This window comes from Leucoraja erinacea, chromosome 2 (genome assembly GCF_028641065.1).
Source record: "Leucoraja erinacea ecotype New England chromosome 2, Leri_hhj_1, whole genome shotgun sequence".
NCBI lineage: Eukaryota > Metazoa > Chordata > Chondrichthyes > Rajiformes > Rajidae > Leucoraja > Leucoraja erinaceus.
In genome coordinates this window covers 133,231,320-133,253,677 of record NC_073378.1, presented here as the reverse complement: position 1 = coordinate 133,253,677, position 22,358 = coordinate 133,231,320, and the positions used below count along the sequence as shown (strand labels likewise).

The following is a 22,358-nucleotide window of genomic DNA, read 5'->3' as shown; positions in this document are numbered from 1 at the left end:
CATTTCCACCCTAGACAAAAGTTTCTAGTCCATCTGTGCCTCTCATAATTATATATACTTCTATCAAGCCGCATGACAGCCTCGAACAGTCTTGGGAAAACAGTCCAAGTCCATAGATTTTTTTCAAATTCTATGATCGCATGCGGACATCACTGACAATGCCAGTATTTAGAGAATCTCAACTTGACCTTAGAGAGGTCATTGAGCGACCTCTTTGACCTCTATTTCTTTTGTGGTGATAGTATTTCTATAATGATATTAGAGAGTTCTACAATCTTGGCATAGTGACAATCAAAGTACAGCAATATGTCCATATTTGGCTGGTATAAGACCAGAAGATAACGGAGATTGCAGTGTTCCAATACTCACTCCCTTTGTACTTCTAGCCAATGAAGGACAAGAGTTTGGGAAATGCAACTGAAGAAATCTCAGTGAATGACTGAACATAGAACACACAGAATAGTACAGCACAAGAATAGGCCCTTTAGCCCACCAAATCTGCGCCGATAAATAGCACACAGAAATTAACTACTGACGTTTATCATATGGACAGGTTTCTTCGAGGGTCTCTGTTTCTGGAGCAAGAGCTTCATATGTTTTCCTTATTCTACGTTCTCTGTCAAGTTTCTTTTTCTCTAAGGCCAACTTCTCATGGAATTCAGCATCGACATTTTCATCCATAATTTCCTCCTCCTCTGGCGTCCACGTTGCAAATCTTGATCACAAGTCCTAACCAACTCTGATATCATCATGTTAACTTCAAAGCTTTATGACATGGGAAGAAAATCAGTGACAACATCACATTGTTTATGATCTCATCAAATATATACTAACTCAGTTGAAGGTCCAAAGTTTGAAGAAACTGATACTGAAAAGATTCACTGATATAATTCCAGGGATAAGGAATTTCAGCTGGAAGAGACCGTATACGTTTACTATTTTCTTCGCTTGGAAGAAAGAAGTTTGAGACCAGATTTGATTGAGATGTCCAAGAATTTACAGTATATGACTAAAATAGGATAAATTAGTGCTGATTAGTAATAATGAACAGTTCAATAATAAGGGAACATGAATTTAAGCTTCTAGCCAGAATATGTGAGGATGTTTTTCTAAAGCACATTGGATTTATGATTTGGAACTCACTACTTCCTGTAAAAATCACAGATTCATAGAGTTATAGAGGTAGTAAAAATAGAATTGGCCAGGGCTTTCAAAGGAAGATGGTTAATCACTTGAGAGATACATGCAAAGGTATGGGATCCATGAACAAGATTAATTGTTGCATACTACCTCTCATTAATCCAGTGAAAATCTTTGTGTTCATGAGCCTGAATTGACATTTTTCCTTGCGAATGGCAATTGCTTCCAGTATTATTTAATCAAGTTTAGAAGAATGAGGGGAGACCTCACAGTTCACATTAACCAACCTGATCCCCCGGTGGGTCAGCACTTCAACTCCCTGTCCCTTTCCAAATCCGACCTTTCTGTCATGGTTCTCCTGCATGGCCAGAGTGAGTCCCACCGCAAATTGGAGGAGCAGCACCTCATATTTTGCTTGGGTAGTTTAACCCCAGTGGTATGAACATTGACTTCTCCAATTTCAGGTAGTTCTTGCATTCTCCCCCTTTCCCCTCCCCTTCCCAGCTCTCCCCACAGCCTACTGTCTCCGCCTCTTCCTTTCTTCTTCCCGCACCCCAACATCAGTCTGAAGAAGGGTCTCGACCCGAAACGTCACGTATTCCTTCACTCCATAGATGCTGCTTCAGCCGCTGAGTTTCTTCAGCACTTTTTTATGCCTTCTTTAGTAATTAGTTATGCTTATTGTTTCAAATATAATAAAGTCCATTAAGAATTTTAAATATAGAACATAGAACAATACAGTACAGAAACAGGTCCTTCGGCCCACAATGTCTGTACCGAACATGACAGCAAATTAAACTAATCCCCTCTGCCCACATGTGATCCATATTCCTTAAATATGACTGCATTCCTTACATATCCATGTGCGTCATACACACCACTATCATATTTGCTTCGACCACTACCTCCAGTAGCATGTTCCAGGCGCTCGCCATCTGTGTAAAATAACTTGCTTTGCAGTTCTCTATTAAACTTTCTCCCTCGCACCTTAAAGCTATGCCCTCTTGTCTCAGTTATTTCCACCGTGGGAAAATATTTCTGACTGTCTACCCTGTCTATAGCTCTCATTTTATACACTTCTTTAGAGCCTCCTGAAAACTTTTGTTGGTCCAAAGAAAACAATCCAAATTTGTCCAACCTCTCCATATAGCTAACTCCATCTGCATGTTTGTAGCTTACCACTATGGTAGGCCAGATCACGAACAATAATAACAAGGTCCCAGGATAACAGCATCTCGGTCAATGTCGCCAAAATAAAGGAGCTTGTTATTGACATCAGGAAGAGTGGTGCAGTGCATGCCCCAATCAGCATCAATGGTGTCAATGTGGAAATGGTTGAGAGCTTCAATTTGGTCTTAATATTTCAATCTGTCACGGATCTACACATTGAAATGATAGCCAAGAGGGTATATCAATGCATCTACCTCCTCAGGAGACTGAGGAAATTTGGCATGTCTCCAATGACCCATACAAGCTTCTAAAGATACACATAGAAATCAGACTTTCATGTTGCATCACAGCTTGATTAGGGAATAGTTCTGTCCAAGGTGACAAGAAATTGCAGAGAATTGTAGATGCAGGCCAGTCCATCACACAGACCAGACTCCACCACTGACTCCATCTTATTGCTGCCTTGCAAAAGCAGCCAACATAATCAAAGGCTTGTCCCACCCGGTCATTCCTTCTTCTCCCTGTTCCCATCTGGCAGAAGGTACAGAGCTTGAAAGGACACCACCAGACTCAGGAACATCTTCCCCATCTGTTATCAGGCTTCTGAACAGTCCTTCCATAAGCTAGGGTCCTGTCCGATTCACCTCTACTCCATCGCGGACGTTGGATATCCAGTATATGGATCTGATGTGCGATAACGTTGAGAACTATATTCTGCGCTCTGATTCTTCCCCTTTGCTCTACCTACTGTACCTGAGTTTGTCATGTGTTTATGGATTGTATTGTCTGATCTGATTGGATAGCATGCAAAACAATGCTTTTCACTTTCTATCGGGACTCTTGACAATAATAAAGCAAACCTAACTTAATCTAACCTAGCTAATACAATCTAATCTAGACAGCATTTTCATTTATCTCTTTCACACCCTCATTAAAGCCTCCACATCTATCCTGTAATGGGGCATCCAGAACGGCACCCAATACTCCATATGTGGTTTAAGAAACTTTTATAAAGCATACCATATGCCTTCTGTACGACTCTACAACTTGTGATGCCACTAATGAACCCCGCTGCATATTGATGCTATGTGAACCACCTTTTTACAATCTCTCTCCAATAGCAAAAACATTTTGGCAAGATTTTGCTAATTCGTACAAATTTTTTTCAGCAATTGGTAATGAGTGCTAGTTGTATCAGTTTTAAAGGTAGACATAAAATGCTGGTGAAAATCAGCCGGACAGGCAGCATCTCGGGAGAGAAGGAGTGGTCGACGTTTCGCGTCGAGACCCTTCTTCAGACTGTTTTAAAGGTGATTGATTGTACTGGCATAACCTCTGAAGAACATGTATGCATTTTTTTCGTTAGTTTTAATACATTGTCATACTAATGCAAGCCACAGTCAGTCATAGGATCGAATAGCACAGGTACAAGCCCTTTGGCCCAACTGGCCCATGTCAATCAGGATAGCTCATCTAAGCTAGTCTCATGTGCCTGAGTTTGACACACCCCTCTAAATAGTTCCTATCCATGTACCTGTGCAAATGAATTTTGTGTTGATATTGGACCTTCCATAACCACTTCATCTGTCAGCACGTCCACATGCATACCACCCTCTTTGTGAACATGTTGTACCAGACGACCAAACACCCTCGACCACTGCTACACCAGCATCAAGGATGCCTATCCCTCGCCCTCAATTCGGTAAATCCGACCATATCGCGGTGCTGCTTCTTCCTGCCTCCAGGCAGCAATTAAAGAGCGCACCCCCAGAGGTGAGGACTTGGATGAACTATGAGATCCGCACGCTTCTGAAGTCCAGACGCCAGGCATTCATCTGAAGATACCGAGGACTACAAGAAGTCCAGATATGACCTTACTAAGGCCATCAAAAAGGCCAAAAGGCACTTCTGCTCTAAGCTGGAGGATGAGACAAATGTTCGGCAGCTGTGGCGTGGCCTGAATGCAATCACCTCCGACAAGGCGAAATCAGGAGGCAGTACACATGTCAGCGAAACATCACTCCCTGACGAGCTCAGTACGTTTTATGCACGCTTTGATAGGGAGAACACTGTTGTGCCTTCTCGAGCCCCCATTCGCTGTGATGGTATTTCAGTCACGGTCACAGAGGTCGACGTCAGAAAATCCTTCAGAGGGGTGAACCCTCGGAAAGCTCCTGGTCCTGATGGTATACCCGGTCGTGTTCTAAAAACCTGTGCGGGCCAACTGGCTTTTAACGGACATTTACAACCTCTCACTTCTGTGGTCTGAGGTTCCCACCTGCTTTAAAAGGACATGAATTATACCGGTGCCCAAGAAGAGCAAGGTGACGTGCCTTAATGACTATCGACTAGTGGCACTAACGACGGTGGTGGTGAAGTGCTTTGAGAGGTTGATCATGGCGCAAATCAACTCCTACCTCGACAAAAACCTGGACACACTGCAGTTCGCTTACCGCCAAATCAGATCAACGGTGGATGCGATCTCGCTGGCTCTCCACTCCACTCTGGACCACTTGGACTACAAAAACTCAAATGTCGGGCTGTTATTCATTGACTATAGCTCGGCATTTAATACAATCATCCCCTCCAAGCTGGTTACCAAACTCTCAGAACTGGGTCTCTGCGCATCCCTCTACAATTGGATTCCTCATTCACAGACCACAGTCTGACCGTATTGGTGGAAATGTTTCAGCCTCGATAACAATCAGCACGGGAGCACCTCAAGGCTGCGTGCTCAGCCCTCTGCTGTACTCACTCTATACTCATGACTGCGTAGCCGGACATAGTGCGAACACCATCATCAAGTTCGCTGACGACACCACTGTTGTGGGACGTATCACTGATGGAGATGAGTCAGAGTATAGAAGTGAGATCGACGGTTGAACCAAATGTTGCCAGCACAATAACCTGGCTCTCAACATCAGCAAAACCAAGGAATTGATTGGGGACTTTGGAAGGGGTAGGATGAGGACCCATAGTCCCGTTTATATCAACGGGTCGATGGTGGAGAGGGTCAAGAGCTTCAAATTCCTGGGTGTCTCTGAAGATCTCTCCTGGTCCGAGAACACTGATGCAATTATAAAGAAAGCACATCAGCGCCTCTACTTCCTGAGAAATTTACGGAGAGTCGGTATATCAAGGAGGACTCTCTCGAACTTCTACAGGTGCACAGTAGAGAGCATTCTGACCGGTTGCATCATGGCTTGGTTCGTTAACTTGAGCGCCTAGGAACAGAAAAGACTGCAAAAAGTTGTAAACACTGCCCAGTCCATCATCGGCTCCGACCTCCCTACCATCGAGGGGATCTATCGCAGTCGCTGCCTCAAAAAGGCTGCCAGCATCATCAAGGATCCGCACCATACTGGCCAATCACTCATCTCCCCGCTGCCTTCAGGTAGAAGGTACAGAGGCCTGAAATCTGCAACATCCAGGTTCAGGAATAGCTGCTTCCCCACAGCCAACAGACTATTATACTCAACTCAAACAAAACTCTGAACATTAATAGCCCATTGCACTTTATCTGATTATTTATGTGTGTGTGTGTATATATATATATTCAATAGTATATGGTCACACTAATGTGTTCTGTATTTATTTATAATTATGCCTACTATATTCTGATGTGCTGAAGCAAAGCAGGAATTTCATTGTCCTATCTGGGACACATGACAATAAACTCTCTTGAATCTTGAATGTTGTTATCTCTTAGGTTCCTAGTAAATCTTACCCCTCTCACCTTAAACCTGTACCCTTTCGTTCTTAATTCCCCAACCCTGGGGAAAAGACTAAATCCATTCACCCTATCTATGGCCCTCATGATTTTATACACCTCAATAAGGTCACCCCTTTGTCTCCTATGCTCCAAGAAATTAAGTCCTGCCCTGCCCAATATCCACCTGTAACTAAGTTCCTCTAGACCTGGTAACATTCCTGAATTTTATTCTGCACCCTTTCCAGGTTCATGACATCTTTCCTACAACAGGATGTCCAAAACTGAACAGTACTCCAAATGCAGCCTCAATCTCTGTCCTGGCCTAGTACATTGATGTAATCAAAATAATTGGTATATTGACAAATACTCTCTTGAACTTCTACACTGTACAGTAGACAGTATATTGACCGGGACGAAGGAGATTACAAGCAATGGTGAACACCTCCCAGTCCATTACGGGTACTGACTTCCTCATCATTGAAGGAATCTATAAGAGGCACTGCCTCAAAAAGACAGCTAGCATCATCAAGGACCCAAACCACCCTGGCCACGCTCTTATAACACTTCTGCCATCGGGGAGAAGGTATAGGAGTGTGAAAACCATAACGTCCAGATTTGGAACAGCTTCTTCCCAACAACCATCAATCTATTGAACATTACAAATTCCAACTAAACTCCAAACTGCCTTAGTTTCACTTGGGATTTCGGGCTTCGTTTTGTTTTGCATTTATATATTTTAAAATTTACTAAACTTATTTTTGTTTATTATGTTATCTTTCGTGTACCGTGTTTATAAACCTGTTATGCTGCTGCGTAACAATTTCATAGATCCTTTTAGTACATATGACAATAAAATTCTCTTGACCAACATCTGTGACAAAATATTTAAATCTGGTGCAAAATTAACTGAGAAATTCACAAAATATTAGAAAAAAATCTAATTCCGGGAACACCCTACCGAAGAGAGGATCCTCCACGAGGATTGCAGCTTTATGGGTAAATGCAGATGGGCAATAATTGCTCGATTTCCCAGTGCTACCCAGATCCTGAATGAATATGTATAGGTATGATGTAATGAGGGGTGTGTTGTGGCATTTTGTGGTATGGTCTTGTGCTTGGGTCTTGTCACAATTTATAAGAATGATTTGGATGAAGGCTGCACTGATATGGTTGCTAAATTGGTTGATAGCCCATAGGTGGGTGGAGCTGTTAAGAAAACACGAGGCTGCAATAAGATATTTTTTCATTGAGTGGGCACATTCTGAAGTGTCACGTGAGAACATGTGAAATCGGCCATTTTTGCAGGAGAAACAACAAAGCAGGACATTATTTTAATGGTGAGTGATTGCAGAGGTCAGAGTTGCAGAGACTTGGGTGTATTTCTGTGCAGTATTTTAAGTAAATGGGAAAGTTATCAGTGATATAATTTATTGCTTCGGAGATTATGTTTACATTACATTGGGCTTTGGTGAGATCATATCTGGAGTGAAGTGTACAGTATTCAACTCCGTGTATATATAATAGGATGTAAATTTGTTGGAAAGTTCAAAAATGGTTTGCTCGGCTAATCATTCTGAAGAAGGACTTCAAAGTTTCAACCAAGATCATAAATTGCCTTGACAGGAGGGTATTTCCTCTTATGGAAGAATGTAAAAATGTTCATCGTTATTTATAATAAGGGATCATACATCTGACTGATGAGACAATTTTCTTTTGAGAGTCCTGAGTCTTTGGACTCCACCACCTTTTAAGGAAGATAATCTCTAAATATTATTAAGCCAAAGGTAGATAACAATTGAAAACTGATAAGACAGAATTCCTCCTCATAGGCTCCAAAGCCACAATCGACAAAATCAATAACCCCACTCTCACCATCGACGGCACCACTGTCTCCCCATCTCCCCAGGCCCGCAACCTTGGCGTGATCTTTGCTTCCACCCTCTCCCTTGAGCCTCACATCCGCCATGTCATTAAAACCTCCTTCTTTCATCTCCGCAACATCGCCAAACTCAGACCCTCTCTCACACCTCCCGCTGCTGAAAGACTTATCCATGCCTTCATCTCCTCCCGACTGGACTATTGCAACTCACTTCTCCTTGGAATCAGCTCCATCTACATCAACCGACTCCAACTGGTCCAGAACTCAGCCGCCCGACTCATCACCCACACCAAATCCTGGCATCACATCACTCCAGTCCTCAAACAACTTCACTGGCTTCCCATCTCCCACCGGATCACCTACAAAATCCTGGTCCTCGCCTACAAAGCCCTCCACCATCTGGCCCCCCCATATCTCACTGACCTCCTCTCCCCCTACCAACCCTCGCGGTCCCTCAGATCCACATCAGCCGGTCTCTTCTCCATCCACAAGTCCAACCTCCGCAGTTTTGGGGACAGAGCCTTCTCCAGAGCAGCTCCCAGGCTCTGGAACTCCCTCCCCCAACTGATCCGCAATTCCGTGTCCCTCACCATCTTCCAGTCCCGCCTCACGACCCATCTCTTCACCTCTGCCTATCCTTAGCCTCACGTCCCCCTCCCTTTTCATCTGTGCATTAATTGCCTCGTATTGTATTTTGAATTGAATTCTGTCTTTACTTTGTGTACTAGTCATGTCTCTACTATTTATTTCATTCCGCTCGCATGTTTTTCCTCTACCTGCTAAATATTTGTAAGGTGTCCTTGAGACTCTTGAAAGGTGCCCATAAATAAAATGTATTATTATTATTATTATAAAAGCAAGGGGGTGAAAGGGTATTACACATAATCAGGAATGTGGAGTTACAATCCGATGGAGGAATTTATAGTTTAGGTTGGTTGTTTAGGGTTCTAATGGAAGTGATTGCTTCACCCTGGATCATATTGAGCTTCTTGAGAGTTGTTGGTGTTGCTCTTGCCTGTGCACGTGGAGAATATTCCATCACACTCTGATTTATTTGAAAGGACATGTGAAGTCAGGAGTGAGTTGCTTGTTGCACAATATCTAGTCTCTTGCAGCTGCCTGTTCTTAAGTAGTTGGCCCACATAAGTTTCAAGTCAACGGTGGCCAGCGGGATATTGATTCTTCTTCCCACCCTGCTCCTAATTCCTCTGTCTACGCTGCATCTGCACCCAGGATGAGGTGTTCCAAACCAGGGCATCGAAGATGTCTTAATTCTTTAGGGAACGGGGGTTCCCCTCTTCGACTATAGATGAGGTTCTCATCAGGGTCTCCTCTTTATCCCGTAGCTCCCCATCCCCCCCCACTCGTAACAAGGACAGAGTCCCCCTTGTCCTCACCTTCCACCCCACCAGCCGTCACATACAACAGATAATCCTCCGACATTTTCACCACCTCCAAAGGGGTCCCACCACTGGCCCATCTCCTCCGCTTTCGGCTTTCCACAGAGACGGCTCCCTCCATAAGTCCCTGGTTAATTCATCCCTTCCCACCCAAACCACACCCTGCCCTGGGACTTTCCCTTGCAACCACAGGAAATGCTACACTTGTCGCTTTACCTCCCCCCTCGACTCCATCCAAGGACCCAAGCAGTCTTTCCAGGTGAGGCAAAGGTTCACCTGCACCTCCTCCAACCTCATCTATTGCATCCGCTGTTCTAGGTGTCAACTGCTCTACATTGGTGAGACCAAGCGCAGGCTTGGCGATTGCTTCCCCCAACACCTCTGATCGGTTTGCATTAACCTACCTGATCTCCCGGTGCTCAACACTTCAACTCCCCTCCCATTCCGAATCCGACCTTTCTGTCCTGGGTCTCCTCCATGGCCAGAGTGAGTCCCACCGCAAATTGGAGAAGCAGTATCTCATATTTTGCTTAGGTAGTTTGCACCCCAGCAGTATGAACATTGGCTTAACCAATTTCATCCTTTCTCCCTCCTTCCCTCCCCTTGCCAGCTCTCCCACAGCCTACTGTCTCCGCCTCTTCCTTTCTTCTTTCTGCCTCAGTCTGAAGAAGGGACTCGACCTGAAATGTCACCTATTCCTACGCTCCATAAATGCTGCCTCCCCCGCCGAGTTTCTCCAGCATTTTTATCTGGCGAGATATTGACGATGGGAGACATAGTTATAATATTGCCATTGCATCTCAAGAGTAGGTGTTAGATTCTCTGGTACATTTGTGGCATGAATATGTTTTGAGATTTATCAAACCGGAATGATGTCTTGGTCTCTTCACAAGCAGGCTTGAGCTACTTCATTTGCTGATGAATTATAAACAGAATTAAACATTGTTCAACAAGCACAGAATCCCCTTTTTTTGGTGGTGAGGATCTTCGGAAGAGGCTGCAAATGAAATTTTCTTCAGCGCTTCTAGCAGAACATGGGTTCTGAATGTTTCACACTTTTCTTATCTACTCACATATCATTACTAATGTTGAAATAAGCACCAGGAATTATATGAACAAATTAAGTGATTGGTGAACAGCATGGCCAATGGTGTCTAACCTGAAAAAATATTAGATTAAAAAATAGCACTCAGTGTTTATTTAAATGGTGAAAAATTTGGAAATGTTATGTTCAATCGGAGTCTTTGTAGACAAGTTATTGAAAGCAAACATGCAGGTTCAAGAGTTAATTAGAAGCCTCTATTACCAGCGCAGGAATAATGATGCCTTAGCACATATAAAAAAAACACACATACAAATTAGGAGCAGGATTAAATTGCTCAATCCTTCAAACTTTAATCTACCATTTTATAAGATCCTGGCTGGTCTGTTTGCAATCTTATCTCCACAAGAATCAACCCCCTGCATCAGAACTGAGAGTGTAGAGGGAGGGTAGTCTGTACATAGAAGAGGATGAGGGGAGAGTGGGGAGGACCATTTATTTGCCTTCATATATGTTGTTTTACCATTGAATCTTTCCAGCTTTTTGTTTCTTTGGTATGGTATGGAGTTTGGGATAGATTATAATTTTAGCCATTCCTCAGGTTTAAGCCTGCACAGTGACCACTGAAATGTATCTGAAGCCATAGGTTGAGGTTTCATAGCAATATGAGTTCCACAAAATCTGGACTTACAGCAGGATCAATAGCTGATGATCAGGAATGGGGTCTTGTTTAGCAAGGATTGTTTGTTTATGTAAGCGAAAGGCATTGAAAGAAATTGATGCACTTACACAACTGTTATCAAACAACTCCAGTAAAGATGCAGGGGGTGGCGCTGACTATTCTTTCCAGATTTCCGAGATTATCCTGGAATGTGCTGCTGAAGTTATAGTCATCCTTCAGAATGAGAATTAAACATCTAAGCATTGATAAATTAAAGAATGTTTTCTCTTCCCTGAATGAAAGACCCTTTATTGCCATTGCTAATCAAACACAGTACAATTAATGAAGGTGCCACATTGATGACTTTTTGTCAATTTGTTGACTTTTCTTCACTTTTCATCACTCACGTGCCCTTTCGCCACTGCTGTGAATTTCCACATGCATTAACATATTGGAAGGTTGAGGTTGTTGTCACATTATTGCACTCCGAGTTGAAAATCCTTTCAGGATTCTTCTCTGTGATTGTAGATGATTCTCCATGATCTTCAGATGTTCCCTTTCTGTGTGTAGCATAAATGTCTTTACCCTTTCTAAAGCCTAGAGAAGAAATTGATAAATCCATCAAAAATATTCTACGAAAAGTTCATTAAAGTGAAATATTAACTATGTTCATCCCTCTACAGTTATTGCTTGACCTACTGAGTAATTCCAAGAATTATTTTTTTTATTTTAGGTTTGCACTATCAGCAGCATATGATGGTGGATACCACATTTCTTAGTGTTAACAATCCTAATAACATGTCCTGGCCCCAGCATATAGAAGACATTGTGAAGAAGACATTAGCGGCTCTATTTTTTTTAATAAGTTTAAATAGATTCAGTATCTCTCCAAATACCGAAACAAACATTTACAGACGTGTTGCAGAAAGTACCCTGACTGATTACATATTGGTTGTGTATTCCAATTCACAGGAATACAAGTGATTACAGAGAATGCTGGATCAGCCCAGTCAACCATTGGGCACGGCCCTCGCCAATACTGAAAGCATCTATATGGGACGCTGCCTCAAGAAGATGGCATCTATCATCAAGGATCCTCACGATGTGGGCCATGCCTTATTACAAGATACAAGATAGATTTATTCATCACATGTGCCAGATGGCACAGTGAAATTAAATTCCCAATCAGCCATACAATAAAAAAAGGGATACAACACACTATAGGGTTTGACATAAAACATCCCCACACAGCTGAATCAAAGTTTCCCACTGTGTGGAAAGGCACCAAAGTTAGTCTCTTCCTCCATTGTTCCCCATGGTCAGGGCCTCCGCAGTTGCCGCTACGGGCGGCCCGATGTTCAGGACCGCTCGCCGGGGTGTTGTAAGTCCGACGTCGGGGCTGCGGGACGTCCTCAGCGGCGTGGACACCAGAGTCGGCCCCCTCCTACCGGAGTCGGCGGCTTCCAAAGTCCGCAGGCCGCGCCGGGTGGAGACTTCTGCTGTAGACCCTCTGCAAGGCGCCCCAGGACTCCACGATGACGGTCAGCACCGCCCGCGTAGGAAGCTCTCCGCACCAGAGCTCCACGATGTTGGAGCAGTGGCCCGAACGCTCCGGAGCTCCAAACGGCGACCCAGGTAGGCATCGCCCGCTCTGCGGTGACTCCAGCGCTGCACCGCCGCTGTAGCAGGCCTTGCACTCAGTAGCAGCTCTGGTACTCAGTCCTGGCAGGAAAGGCCGCTCCGATCCAGCTGGTAGGCCGCGAGGTGGGGGGCGAGGACGCGACTCGGAGAAATAGTCGCGTCCCTGCCAGGAAGAGACTGGGAAACGGTTTCCCCCTCACCCTGCCCCCCTCCCCCACATAGAAAAGTAAAAGTTTCCCCCAACACAAAACTTTAGACTAACTAAAAATAAAAATATAGAAATAACAGACTATAACAGTAGGTAGAGGCTGCTGGCAGTGCAGCGCTCCTAGTGTCCCAAGCCTTCTCATAGTTACCATGCATTAGGGTTAGAGTTCAGATTACCATCTGGCAGGAGGCAGTCCCACATCACTACATTCAGGAATACTACCAACTTCCTGAACTTTCACACCATCAGGTTCAAACTCAGATTCAGCCACAGCGATTTTTCCACAACCATCAGCTTCTTTAAATATACCCAAATCCTACCTTGATAATGGAACACTGTGGTAATATAATACACTACGTTGAACCTTTTGCTATTTTTCTCCAATTATGTTTTTGCACACATGTCTTAATTCTTTAGGGAACGGGGGTTCCCCTCTTTGACTTCCCTACATTTTTCTTCAATTATGTTTATTCACATTTTTTTTCCTGCAATCTTCTTTCATTTAGAAATTCCATCTGCAATTTTTGTAGAATTTATGTATAATTTGTTTTGTTTGTTTGTCGGAGTCCATGTACTCACCTTACCTGTGCATATGACAATAAAAACAAGTTGACTGTCTACTCTTGTCCTTTTTTGTTCAATCAGACTGAATTATGATCAGCACTATAATGGGCCTGTCCCACTTAGGCGACTGCCATGGACTAGCTTTAATGGAATCAAACTACAACACATGGCAACAACCTACGATAGCACTTCCGACAACCTACGACAACATACAACAACCTACGACAGCAAAAATTGTTGCTACTGTCGCCGAAAATATTTCAACATGGTGAAAATTTTGCAGCAGTCGCCTGTAGCCACCAAAAAAAATCGCCTCGCTGTGAGAGACCCTTAAGATTTCTCGCATTGCAACTAATTTCTTCCAATTCGTGATTATTTCCTAGAATTAACCAGAATTGTGCCTCTTGTTGGGCTTTGTGCACATTCTGGCTCTTTAAGCATAAACATTCATCTACTTCAAGACGTCCCTGTGACACTTTAATATATTCTGTGCATACACGCCATGATTTATTTGGTCTTTACTGTTCCTAGATTTACACTATTTAGAAGGTACTAGTTTTTAGGTCTAAAGTGAATTACCTTAATGCATCCTTTGTATTCCATTTGTCATGCTTTTCCCATTCACTTAATACATTGATATCTTTTTGTAATTTAATGTTTGTAATTTAATATAATTTAATCCATCTGTATGGTAACTATAAATTTTCGTACCATTGGTAAACTTTGTATCTTTTTTTTTTACCAAATTAGGGTTATAGAGTCATACAGACACAGACCTTTTTTATGGCATTAAGCAATGAGAATACGTAGCAAAAATACGTTTGCTACGTATTGATCGATGAAGGACCCCAGGCAGATCGGCGGGGAGTTCATCTGGCGGAACTTCGTCAAGCCAGGGGAGGGGCAAGTCAGGCACTCCAATATCCACAGGATTCGGTACTGGGGTGTCCGGCTGCTTGGTTCTGGTCAGATTCTGCGCAGTCTTCACTGGAGGAACGCGTCTTCTTAATTGGTCATCATGCCTTTTGCATTGTCCATCTTGCACTTGGACGGTGTACATTTTGGTTCCAATGTGAGCCATGATCCTGCCAGCGCACCATTTGCTTTCCTTTGCCATATAATTGCGGTAATATACGTAGTAGCCAATGTCGAATTTGGACTTCTTCGACTTGAGTTATGGGTCGGGTTCAAAACTGATAGGGGAGAGCTGACTTAACGTCCCAGCATCATCTCTGCTGGAGTTCGACCAGTAGTGCAGTTTGGAACGGTTCGATATTGCTGTAAGAAATCGCGCAATGCCAATCGTTTCGATTTATTTTTGATTCCTCCACCACATTTCATGGCCTGCTTGAAAACGCCGACAAGCCGCTCTGCCTCACCATATGAGGGTGGATGAAAAGTTGCTGATATCACTTGCACGACTGAGTGTTGTTTGCACCAGTCACCGAACATTTGCGAGGCAAATTGGGGTCAATCGTCGCTTACGATTGTTAAGGGCAATCCCCAAATGGCAAACAAATCGTCGAGCACAGAAGTGGTTGTTTCGGTGGTTGGATACTTATTCATTTAGATAACATGTGGTCATTTCGAATGGGCGTCCATGAAGACCAGCCACATGTCCTCCAGGAATGGTCCGGCAAAATCTGTGTGGATTCGCTGCCATGGTTGGTCGGGGACAGGCCATGCGGAAGTGTTTTCCGGCGGATTCAGCATTGTTTCGGCACATGGTGTGCAGTCCTTGCAGTGGTCAGCTATATCGGTCTCGATATTCGGGCACCACACATGCATGAAGCAAAGCAAGAATGTCATTGTCCTATCTGGGACACATGACAATAAACTCACTTGAATCTTGAATGCGGGCGAGTGCCTTCATTCGTACAATTCCAAGGTGTGTCTTGTGCAACATTTTCAGAATTAGCGATCGCAGTTCCATCGGAATGATCACTCGACCCTCGCGGAGCAGAATGAAATCCTTTGAGGAGATTTCCGTTTGCACATTCTGGAATGAGCAGAATTCCTTGTCCAGCTTAGGACTGTTCGGCCACCCAAGTGACAAAATGTCGTACCTTCGCCAAAATGGGGTTTGTGTTCATATAGTTGCCGACCGTTCTTGTGGACACTGGAAATCGGCGATGACCTGCGTGTTGAGCACTTTCACTTCCGTCTGAATTTCCATAATCGCCTCCTCTTTATCGAATGTCAGGTCAGGTCCAATCGGTAGACAAGACAGTGCATCGGCATTGGCATGCTCGGCAGACTCAGTAAATGATGTGGTAATCATATCCCATCATGATCAGGGCCCAACGTTGTAGACGCTGCAACATCATGACAGGCAAACTTTTCTCCGGACTGAAAATAGTCGGCAGCGGCTTGTGGTCGGTGATGAGCAGGAAATGTCGCCCACTCAAATATTGGTGGAACTTCCGGACACTAAACACTAAACTAGCCAGTGCTTCTTTCCCCACTTGGCTGTAGTTTTTCTTGGCGGTCATCAGCGCTTTGGATGCAAACGAGATTTGTTCTTCCTTGCCATTCTGCGCCGTTTGTGAGATTACAGCTCCAAGACCATACGACAATGCATCGGCGGCCAGCGAGATCGGCTTCGATGGGTCATAGTGGACCAAACGTGTCTTCTGGGCGAGCATCTCCTTCAACCTGGTGAATGCATGGTCACACTCTTTGGACCAGTGCCATTCGACATCCTGTTTTCGCAGGTTGTTCAATGGTGCGCACAAAGTCGAAAGTGCCGGTATGAACTTGCAATAGTAGTTCACCTTGCCAATGAAGCTTTCAAGCTGCTTCACATTTTCGGGTATCGGCAATTTCACAATGGCGTCCACTCTTTTTTACGATGGCTTCTGACCACTTGCTGAGATCACATGTCCAAGATATGTGACCTGTTGTCGGAAGTATGCGCACTTGTCCATGCACAACTTGATGCCGTAGTTGTTCAGTGCTGTGAGGATCTGTTTTAGGTTCTGCAGGTGTTCTTCCTCTGTCCGGCCGGTGACAATTATGTCATCCAGGTAGGCGGCTACATATGGAATCCCAACAACCAGATTGTCGATCAGTTTCTGGAAGATGGTCGGCGCCGGTGCCGATCCAAATGACAATCTGAACAGTCCCTTGGGCGTGTTGATCACGAGCAGGTTTTTTGTCTCGCCCTCCAGTTCCACTTGGAGATACGCGTCAGACATGTCCAATTTCGAAAAGTGCTGTCTTCCTTGCAGTTTGACGAAAAGCTCGTCCACTCTTGGTATAGGGTGTTGATCAATGTGCAATTGAGGGTTTACAGTCACTTTGTATTCGCCACAGATGCGCACCTTGCCGCAAGACTTCTGAACGACAACTATAGGTGTGGCCCATTCTGAATGGTCCACATGGGTGATAATTCCCATTTCTTCAAGACGGCAGAGTTCCTTGTCGACGGCGTCCATCCGACTAAACGGAACTGGTCTTGGTTCGAAGAACTTAGGGACGGCATCGTCTTTGAGTATGAGCCGTGCCTTCATCTTAGTGCAATGTCCGAGTCCAGGTGCGAAAATGTCCGGAAACTGGTCAAGAACCTTTTGCATGTTGTTCTCGCTCTTCCCGACCATGTTGCAATCCATGGAAGATGACAATGCAATAGTTGATCCATTGTAGATCAAGGCTTTCATGTCAAGCTTCAAAGCATGGATCCAGTCGATGGCGCACATGGATGTACCTTCTTTACCAACGACGATCAGCGGTACAAGAACTGTTCCAGAGCTGCTGCCTGAAAAAAGCACTGAGCATAGCAAAGGACAGACTGCACCCACTCCACACACATCTAGATCTCCTGCCATCAGGAAAGAGATACCGTAGCATCAAAGCCTGGACAACCAAACTGCTAAACAGCTTCCTTCTACAGCTGTGAGGCTGCTAAACAGTCACTCCACCTGATTCTGCTGCTTTTGCACTGACAATTTAATAACTGGCACTGAGTAATAACTCTGGCACTGGCTCAGGCCACTTAAATCAGCTGCCCTGGACATGTTATGACTGTTTTTACTTGTATTTTAATGTTGCTGTTTTTACCTGCACTTTTTTAACTATTCGTACTGTTTTATCAGGAACTGGATTTTAAAAAATATATATTTTTTAATCGTTTTTATTTTATGCGTGAAATGTTTATGTTTTTATGTGCGATGCTCCGGTATTCCCTGGGAAACGTCTTCTCATTTTGCCCTGTACAACTGTTGCTTTGCAAGATGACAATAAAGGATGATAATAATATAAGGCTTCAGTTACTTCTTCTGTAAGTAAATTTTGAAGCAGTGCAAAAGTTTCTGGAGACATTGATGAACTCAAGAGAGCCTTCTTCTTCAGGTCAGTAGTAATTGCCATACTTTAAAAATAAAACACAGCTCTCATTGAATACGATATACAGGTGCACAACCTTTTATCCGAAAGCCTTGGGACCAGACACTTTTCGTAATTCAGAATTTTTCGGCTTTCGGAATGGAAGATTTTTAGCGTAGTGGTAGAGTGCTCGGCTCATATCCGCAAGGTCGCGAGTTTGCGCCTCGATCCCGGCAGTTACTCAATCGCGAGTTTGAGTCTTCAATGTAGTTTTTTCTTGCAGAATAGGAGAGAATAGGGAGGGTTAGGCTGGGATCATTCTCTGCGAGATGATCTTAGTGCGGGAGACAAGTGTAGGAGAGGTGTACTGACTGTGTGGGCAGAACTTTGGAAGTGATTGCCCACCATTCTCAAAAGCCGCTGTGTCTCCCTGTCCCTCCAACTCCGGAGGAATCCGCTCCCCGATGGGCCGCTACGGCGACAAGTGGCAGTTCGCCCACAGCCAGAGCTGCGGCCCCTCATCCGCAACCCGGGTTCCTCTGGAGTTGGAGCGGGGCTGGGCTAGAGTTGTTGCTGGCTGTGAGTCTCTGGGATCTCCGTGCTTGCAGTGGGCCTGGGGGTGGGTGTCCCGATGAGGGGGCGCAGCTTGGGCTGTGGGCAAATTGCCACTTGTCGCTGTAGCGGCGCATCGGGGAGCAGCTTCTGGTGGTCCTGACGTCTCTCAGCTCCTGTCCAGGGGGATGGCCGGAGACGTCAGGACCAACAAGAACCCGCTCCCCGATGCGCCGCTACAGTGACAAGTGGCAGTTCGCCCACAGCCCGAGCTGCGCCCCCTCATCCGCAACCCGGGTTCCTCTGGAGTTGGAGCGGGGCTGGGCTAGAGTTGCTGCTGGCTGTGAGTCTCTGGGATCTCCGTGCTTGCAGTGGGCCTGGGGGCCGGTGTCCTGTTGGTCCTGACGTCTCCGGTCACCCCCTAGAATGGAGCTGAGACTGGGAACTGTACCGCCCTTGCACCCTCCCTCTGCAACTGCAAACAACCCCACAGTTCCCAGTCTCAGCTCCTGTATCCCAGGGGGCTGGCCGGAGACGTCACAGCCCGAGCTGCGCCCCCTCATCCGCAACCCCAAGACCAAGACGTACTTTGCACACCATCAGCTTCTGTCCCTACGGGGAGCGTGTTCCTCTGTAGTTGGAGCGGGGCTGGGCTGCTGCTGGCTGTGGGTCTCTGGGTTCTCCGTGCTTGCAGTGGGCCTGGGGGCCGGTGTCCCGTTGGTCCTGACGTCTCCGGTGACTGGCACTGGCTCCGACGTGAAGACAGTGCAAAGCCCCCGCGCCGGTGCAATGGGCGGGGAGCTGGAGAGGGGAGGGAAGGGGTCACACACATGGCCGGGAAGCAGAGGGGTGTAGGTGGGGTGAAACTGAAGGGAGCGACAATCTGCTGCTACCTGCCCGCTGAGTTAAAAGGTTCCCACGCAAGACTCACGATACACTGTGTATCGTGTCTACCATGGGAACATTTTTAACTCAGCGGGCAGGCAGCAGCAGATTGTCAATTATTAACCCTCCCGCGCAATATACCCTCACCTTCTCTTTTATGAATGGGGATTTAGTTCCCCTTTCTTCGAGGACCGACCAGAGGTTCCGCTGTCACCTCTGCGGGCCGCCCTCGGTGAACGTCTTCAAGGACCTTTTTTCAAGGACCGAAACAATGTCGCTATTCAGAGGTTTTCGTTATTTGGATCTTCGGATAAAAGGTTGTGCACCTGTATATATATTTTAATCGAAAAATAGGCTGTTATCTTTTTCTGATTGGGTCTTTGGATGCAATCCAAAGTATCCCACTTCTGCCACCACTTTTGTGTTCATTTGCTACGTCTGCACAAAACGTGATAGCCTTCAAGCTTTACTCACATGCACACACACACACACACACACACACACACACACACACACACACACACACACACGCACACACACACACACACACACACACACACACACACACACACACACACACACACACACACACACACACACACACACACACACACACACACAACTACACACACACACACACACACACACACCTGTGCAGTATACCAAAACTCTTCCTGCACCTGGCAGGGAGGAGCAATGGATCCTCACAGCCCACACAGTCCACCAAACATCACAGCTTCAAGTTACTAAGCATAAATATCATTAACAATTTGTCTAAACCAAATTGCAGAGAGACATGGACGTAATATTATAATGCTGTTGGCGGATCCACTGAATCCCACGACAGAAAGCAAAGAACAAATGACACTTAGTTAAGCCAGACACCTTGTTTCCCATTTATTCCAGAAGCCCCTTCTACCTACATTCTCAACAATCATAACCCATGTGCAGATGAGGCCAATTAGTGTGGCTGACCTTGGAGTTGTTATTGAGCTCTTGTGGCTGGACCTTCTCGTGAGGCTGCTGGCGAGTTGCCAGCGGTGACAGGCTGTTTGCAAATCCAACGTGGGAGTGAAAATGCCACGCTGTAAGGCTACATTCTGCGCACTGGTATTTTTCTATTTCCACTACCTGTTGAATGTGTGTTTGGCTTGATTATACTCATGCATACTATGATTTCTCTGGATAGCATGTAAAGAAAGCGTTTCACAGTATCTCAGTACACGCGACAAAAATAAACCAATATCAAAACCAATACCAATAACCAGCTTTTCCTCTCATTCCATCCCCTCCCAGTTCTCCTATCAGCCTTATTATCCCTGACATTAAAGTTGACACATTTTATCTCTGTGCCGCCCACTGTCCTGACGTCAGTCTGAAGAAAGGTCACAACCTGAAACATCTTCATTCCTTCTCTCCAGAGATGCTGCCTGTCCTGCTGAGTTACTCCAGCAGTTTGTGTCTACCAATAACCAGATTTTTATATAATGAAACTTGGCATTCCAACCCTTAAACTCAATGGCCCTGCCTATGAAGACAAGCATACCAAATACGTTATTTAGGCTCTATCTGTCAGTGTCAACACTTTTAAGGGAGCTTTGGACTTGCACCCAAAAACCTCTGCTCATCAACACTTCTTAGATCCCTTGCACAAAATGTCCCACCAGAATTTGACTTCCCAACGGGCATTACCTCACACTTGTTTGCATTGCATCTGCCAATGTACATGCTCGTTGTAATGTCAGACAATCTTTTTCGCTATCTGTAACTCCATGTATTGTCATACTTCAGTTTAACAATATAAATATTACAGTGAAAATAACATTTGCCAGAACATACCTCATCTCTATCAACACAAAGTAACAGCTCGCCGTGCTCTGCCTGTAATTCAACACAGAAAATAATTATTAGAGATTTAGAGTTATACAAGAAGGAAACAGGCCCTTTCAGCCCAACTTGCAGATTAAGCTGCATAACTTAGTCCCATTCGCCTTTCTTTGTCCATATCCCCAAGTCCTTCATATACATGTACCTGTCCAAAGGTCTCGTAACCGTAATCATACCTGCCTCTACCACATCCACTGGCTGCTTGTTTCAGGTTAGATTGGCAGGGGGGCAGGATCCAATGCAGGCTTGAGGCAGGTTGTAGGCTGGAAGCTGGTATGGAAGAACATCCAGTGGACTGAATAGGCAGGCACATGGGAGGGATCAAGGAAGGATTGTTGGATTGAATTGCAATTATTTTATTGCAAGAAACCTTACAGGTAAGGCAGATGAAGGTGTGGATAGGTACGTGCAACCGGGACGATGTAGCCATTACGGAAACCTGGCTAAGGAGAGGGATAGGACTGGCAGCTTAAGTGCTGCACAAGAGATAGAGGTGGGGATGAAAGAGGATGAGGTGTTGCTTTTTTGATTGAGGAGAATGTCATGGCAGTAGCTCAAACATTCCTGATGGTTCATCCTGTGAGGCTACATGGCTGGTGCTAAGAAATAAAAAGCGGATGATCACATTAGGAGTGTACGATAGGCCCCAAATAGTCAAATGGAATTAGAAGAGCAAATATGCCAGGATATTACAGACAGCTGCAAGACTAATAAAGTGGGGGATTTCATAGTGGGGGATTTCAACATTCAGAACATAGACTGAGTGTCATAGTGCCATGGGCTTAAACGAGGTTGAATTTGTCAAATGTGTTCAGAAAAGTTTCCTCAGTCATAATGAACAGGTCCCTAAATGGGAGAAGGCATAGCTTGATAGCTCTTAGGAAATTGGGAAAGGTTAGTGACTGGTGTCTATGAGCGAGTCTTTTGGGTCCAGCAACCACTGTTCTATTAGCTTTAAAATAGTACGGAAAAAGATAGAGGGCAAAAGTGAAGGGCTAGGTATGTGGGAGTAAGGAAACTCAGCTGACAAGAGAAAAACAAGGGAGCATGGGACTGGTATAGGGAGCTGGGATCAAGTGTATCAATGAACAAGTTTCAGAAACTGAGGAGTATACTTAAGAGGAAATCAGGAGGGCAAGAGGGAGATGGAGATAACACTGGCAGGTAATATTAAGGAAAATCCAAAGAGATGGGCAAGGTCCTCAATGAGTGTTTCTCCTCTGTTTTTACCATACAGAAAGACATGAAAACTGGGGAACTTGGGACAGTCAATGACTTGAGGACAGTCTGTATT

General features: G+C 45.0%; 2 protein-coding genes across 13 annotated transcripts in view; both read right to left on the bottom strand.

The window, feature by feature from the left end:
- Positions 1–741, bottom strand: part of LOC129715805 (uncharacterized) — an 84,286-nt gene extending 83,545 nt beyond the window's left edge. For 4 of the 8 annotated variants that reach the window (XM_055665680.1, XM_055665687.1, XM_055665675.1 and 1 more), the window contains exon 1: positions 537–741. In XM_055665680.1, the coding sequence (XP_055521655.1) occupies positions 537–681 (145 nt within the window). In that variant the 5' untranslated portion in view covers positions 682–741. The remainder of the gene's footprint in view (positions 1–536) is intronic. The other 4 variants (XM_055665718.1, XM_055665702.1, XM_055665711.1 and 1 more) reach the window with 4 other exon arrangements.
- A 9,724-nt stretch (positions 742–10,465) lies between these two features.
- Positions 10,466–22,358, bottom strand: part of LOC129715783 (uncharacterized) — a 337,613-nt gene continuing 325,720 nt past the window's right edge. For 2 of the 5 annotated variants that reach the window (XM_055665662.1, XM_055665654.1), the window contains exons 26-27: positions 21,017–21,058; positions 10,466–11,601 (exon numbers count right to left, since the gene is read on the bottom strand). In XM_055665662.1, coding sequence (XP_055521637.1) covers positions 21,027–21,058 — 32 coding nt within the window. In that variant the 3' untranslated portion in view covers positions 10,466–11,601; positions 21,017–21,026. The remainder of the gene's footprint in view (positions 11,602–21,016; positions 21,059–22,358) is intronic. The other 3 variants (XM_055665638.1, XM_055665669.1, XM_055665643.1) reach the window with 2 other exon arrangements.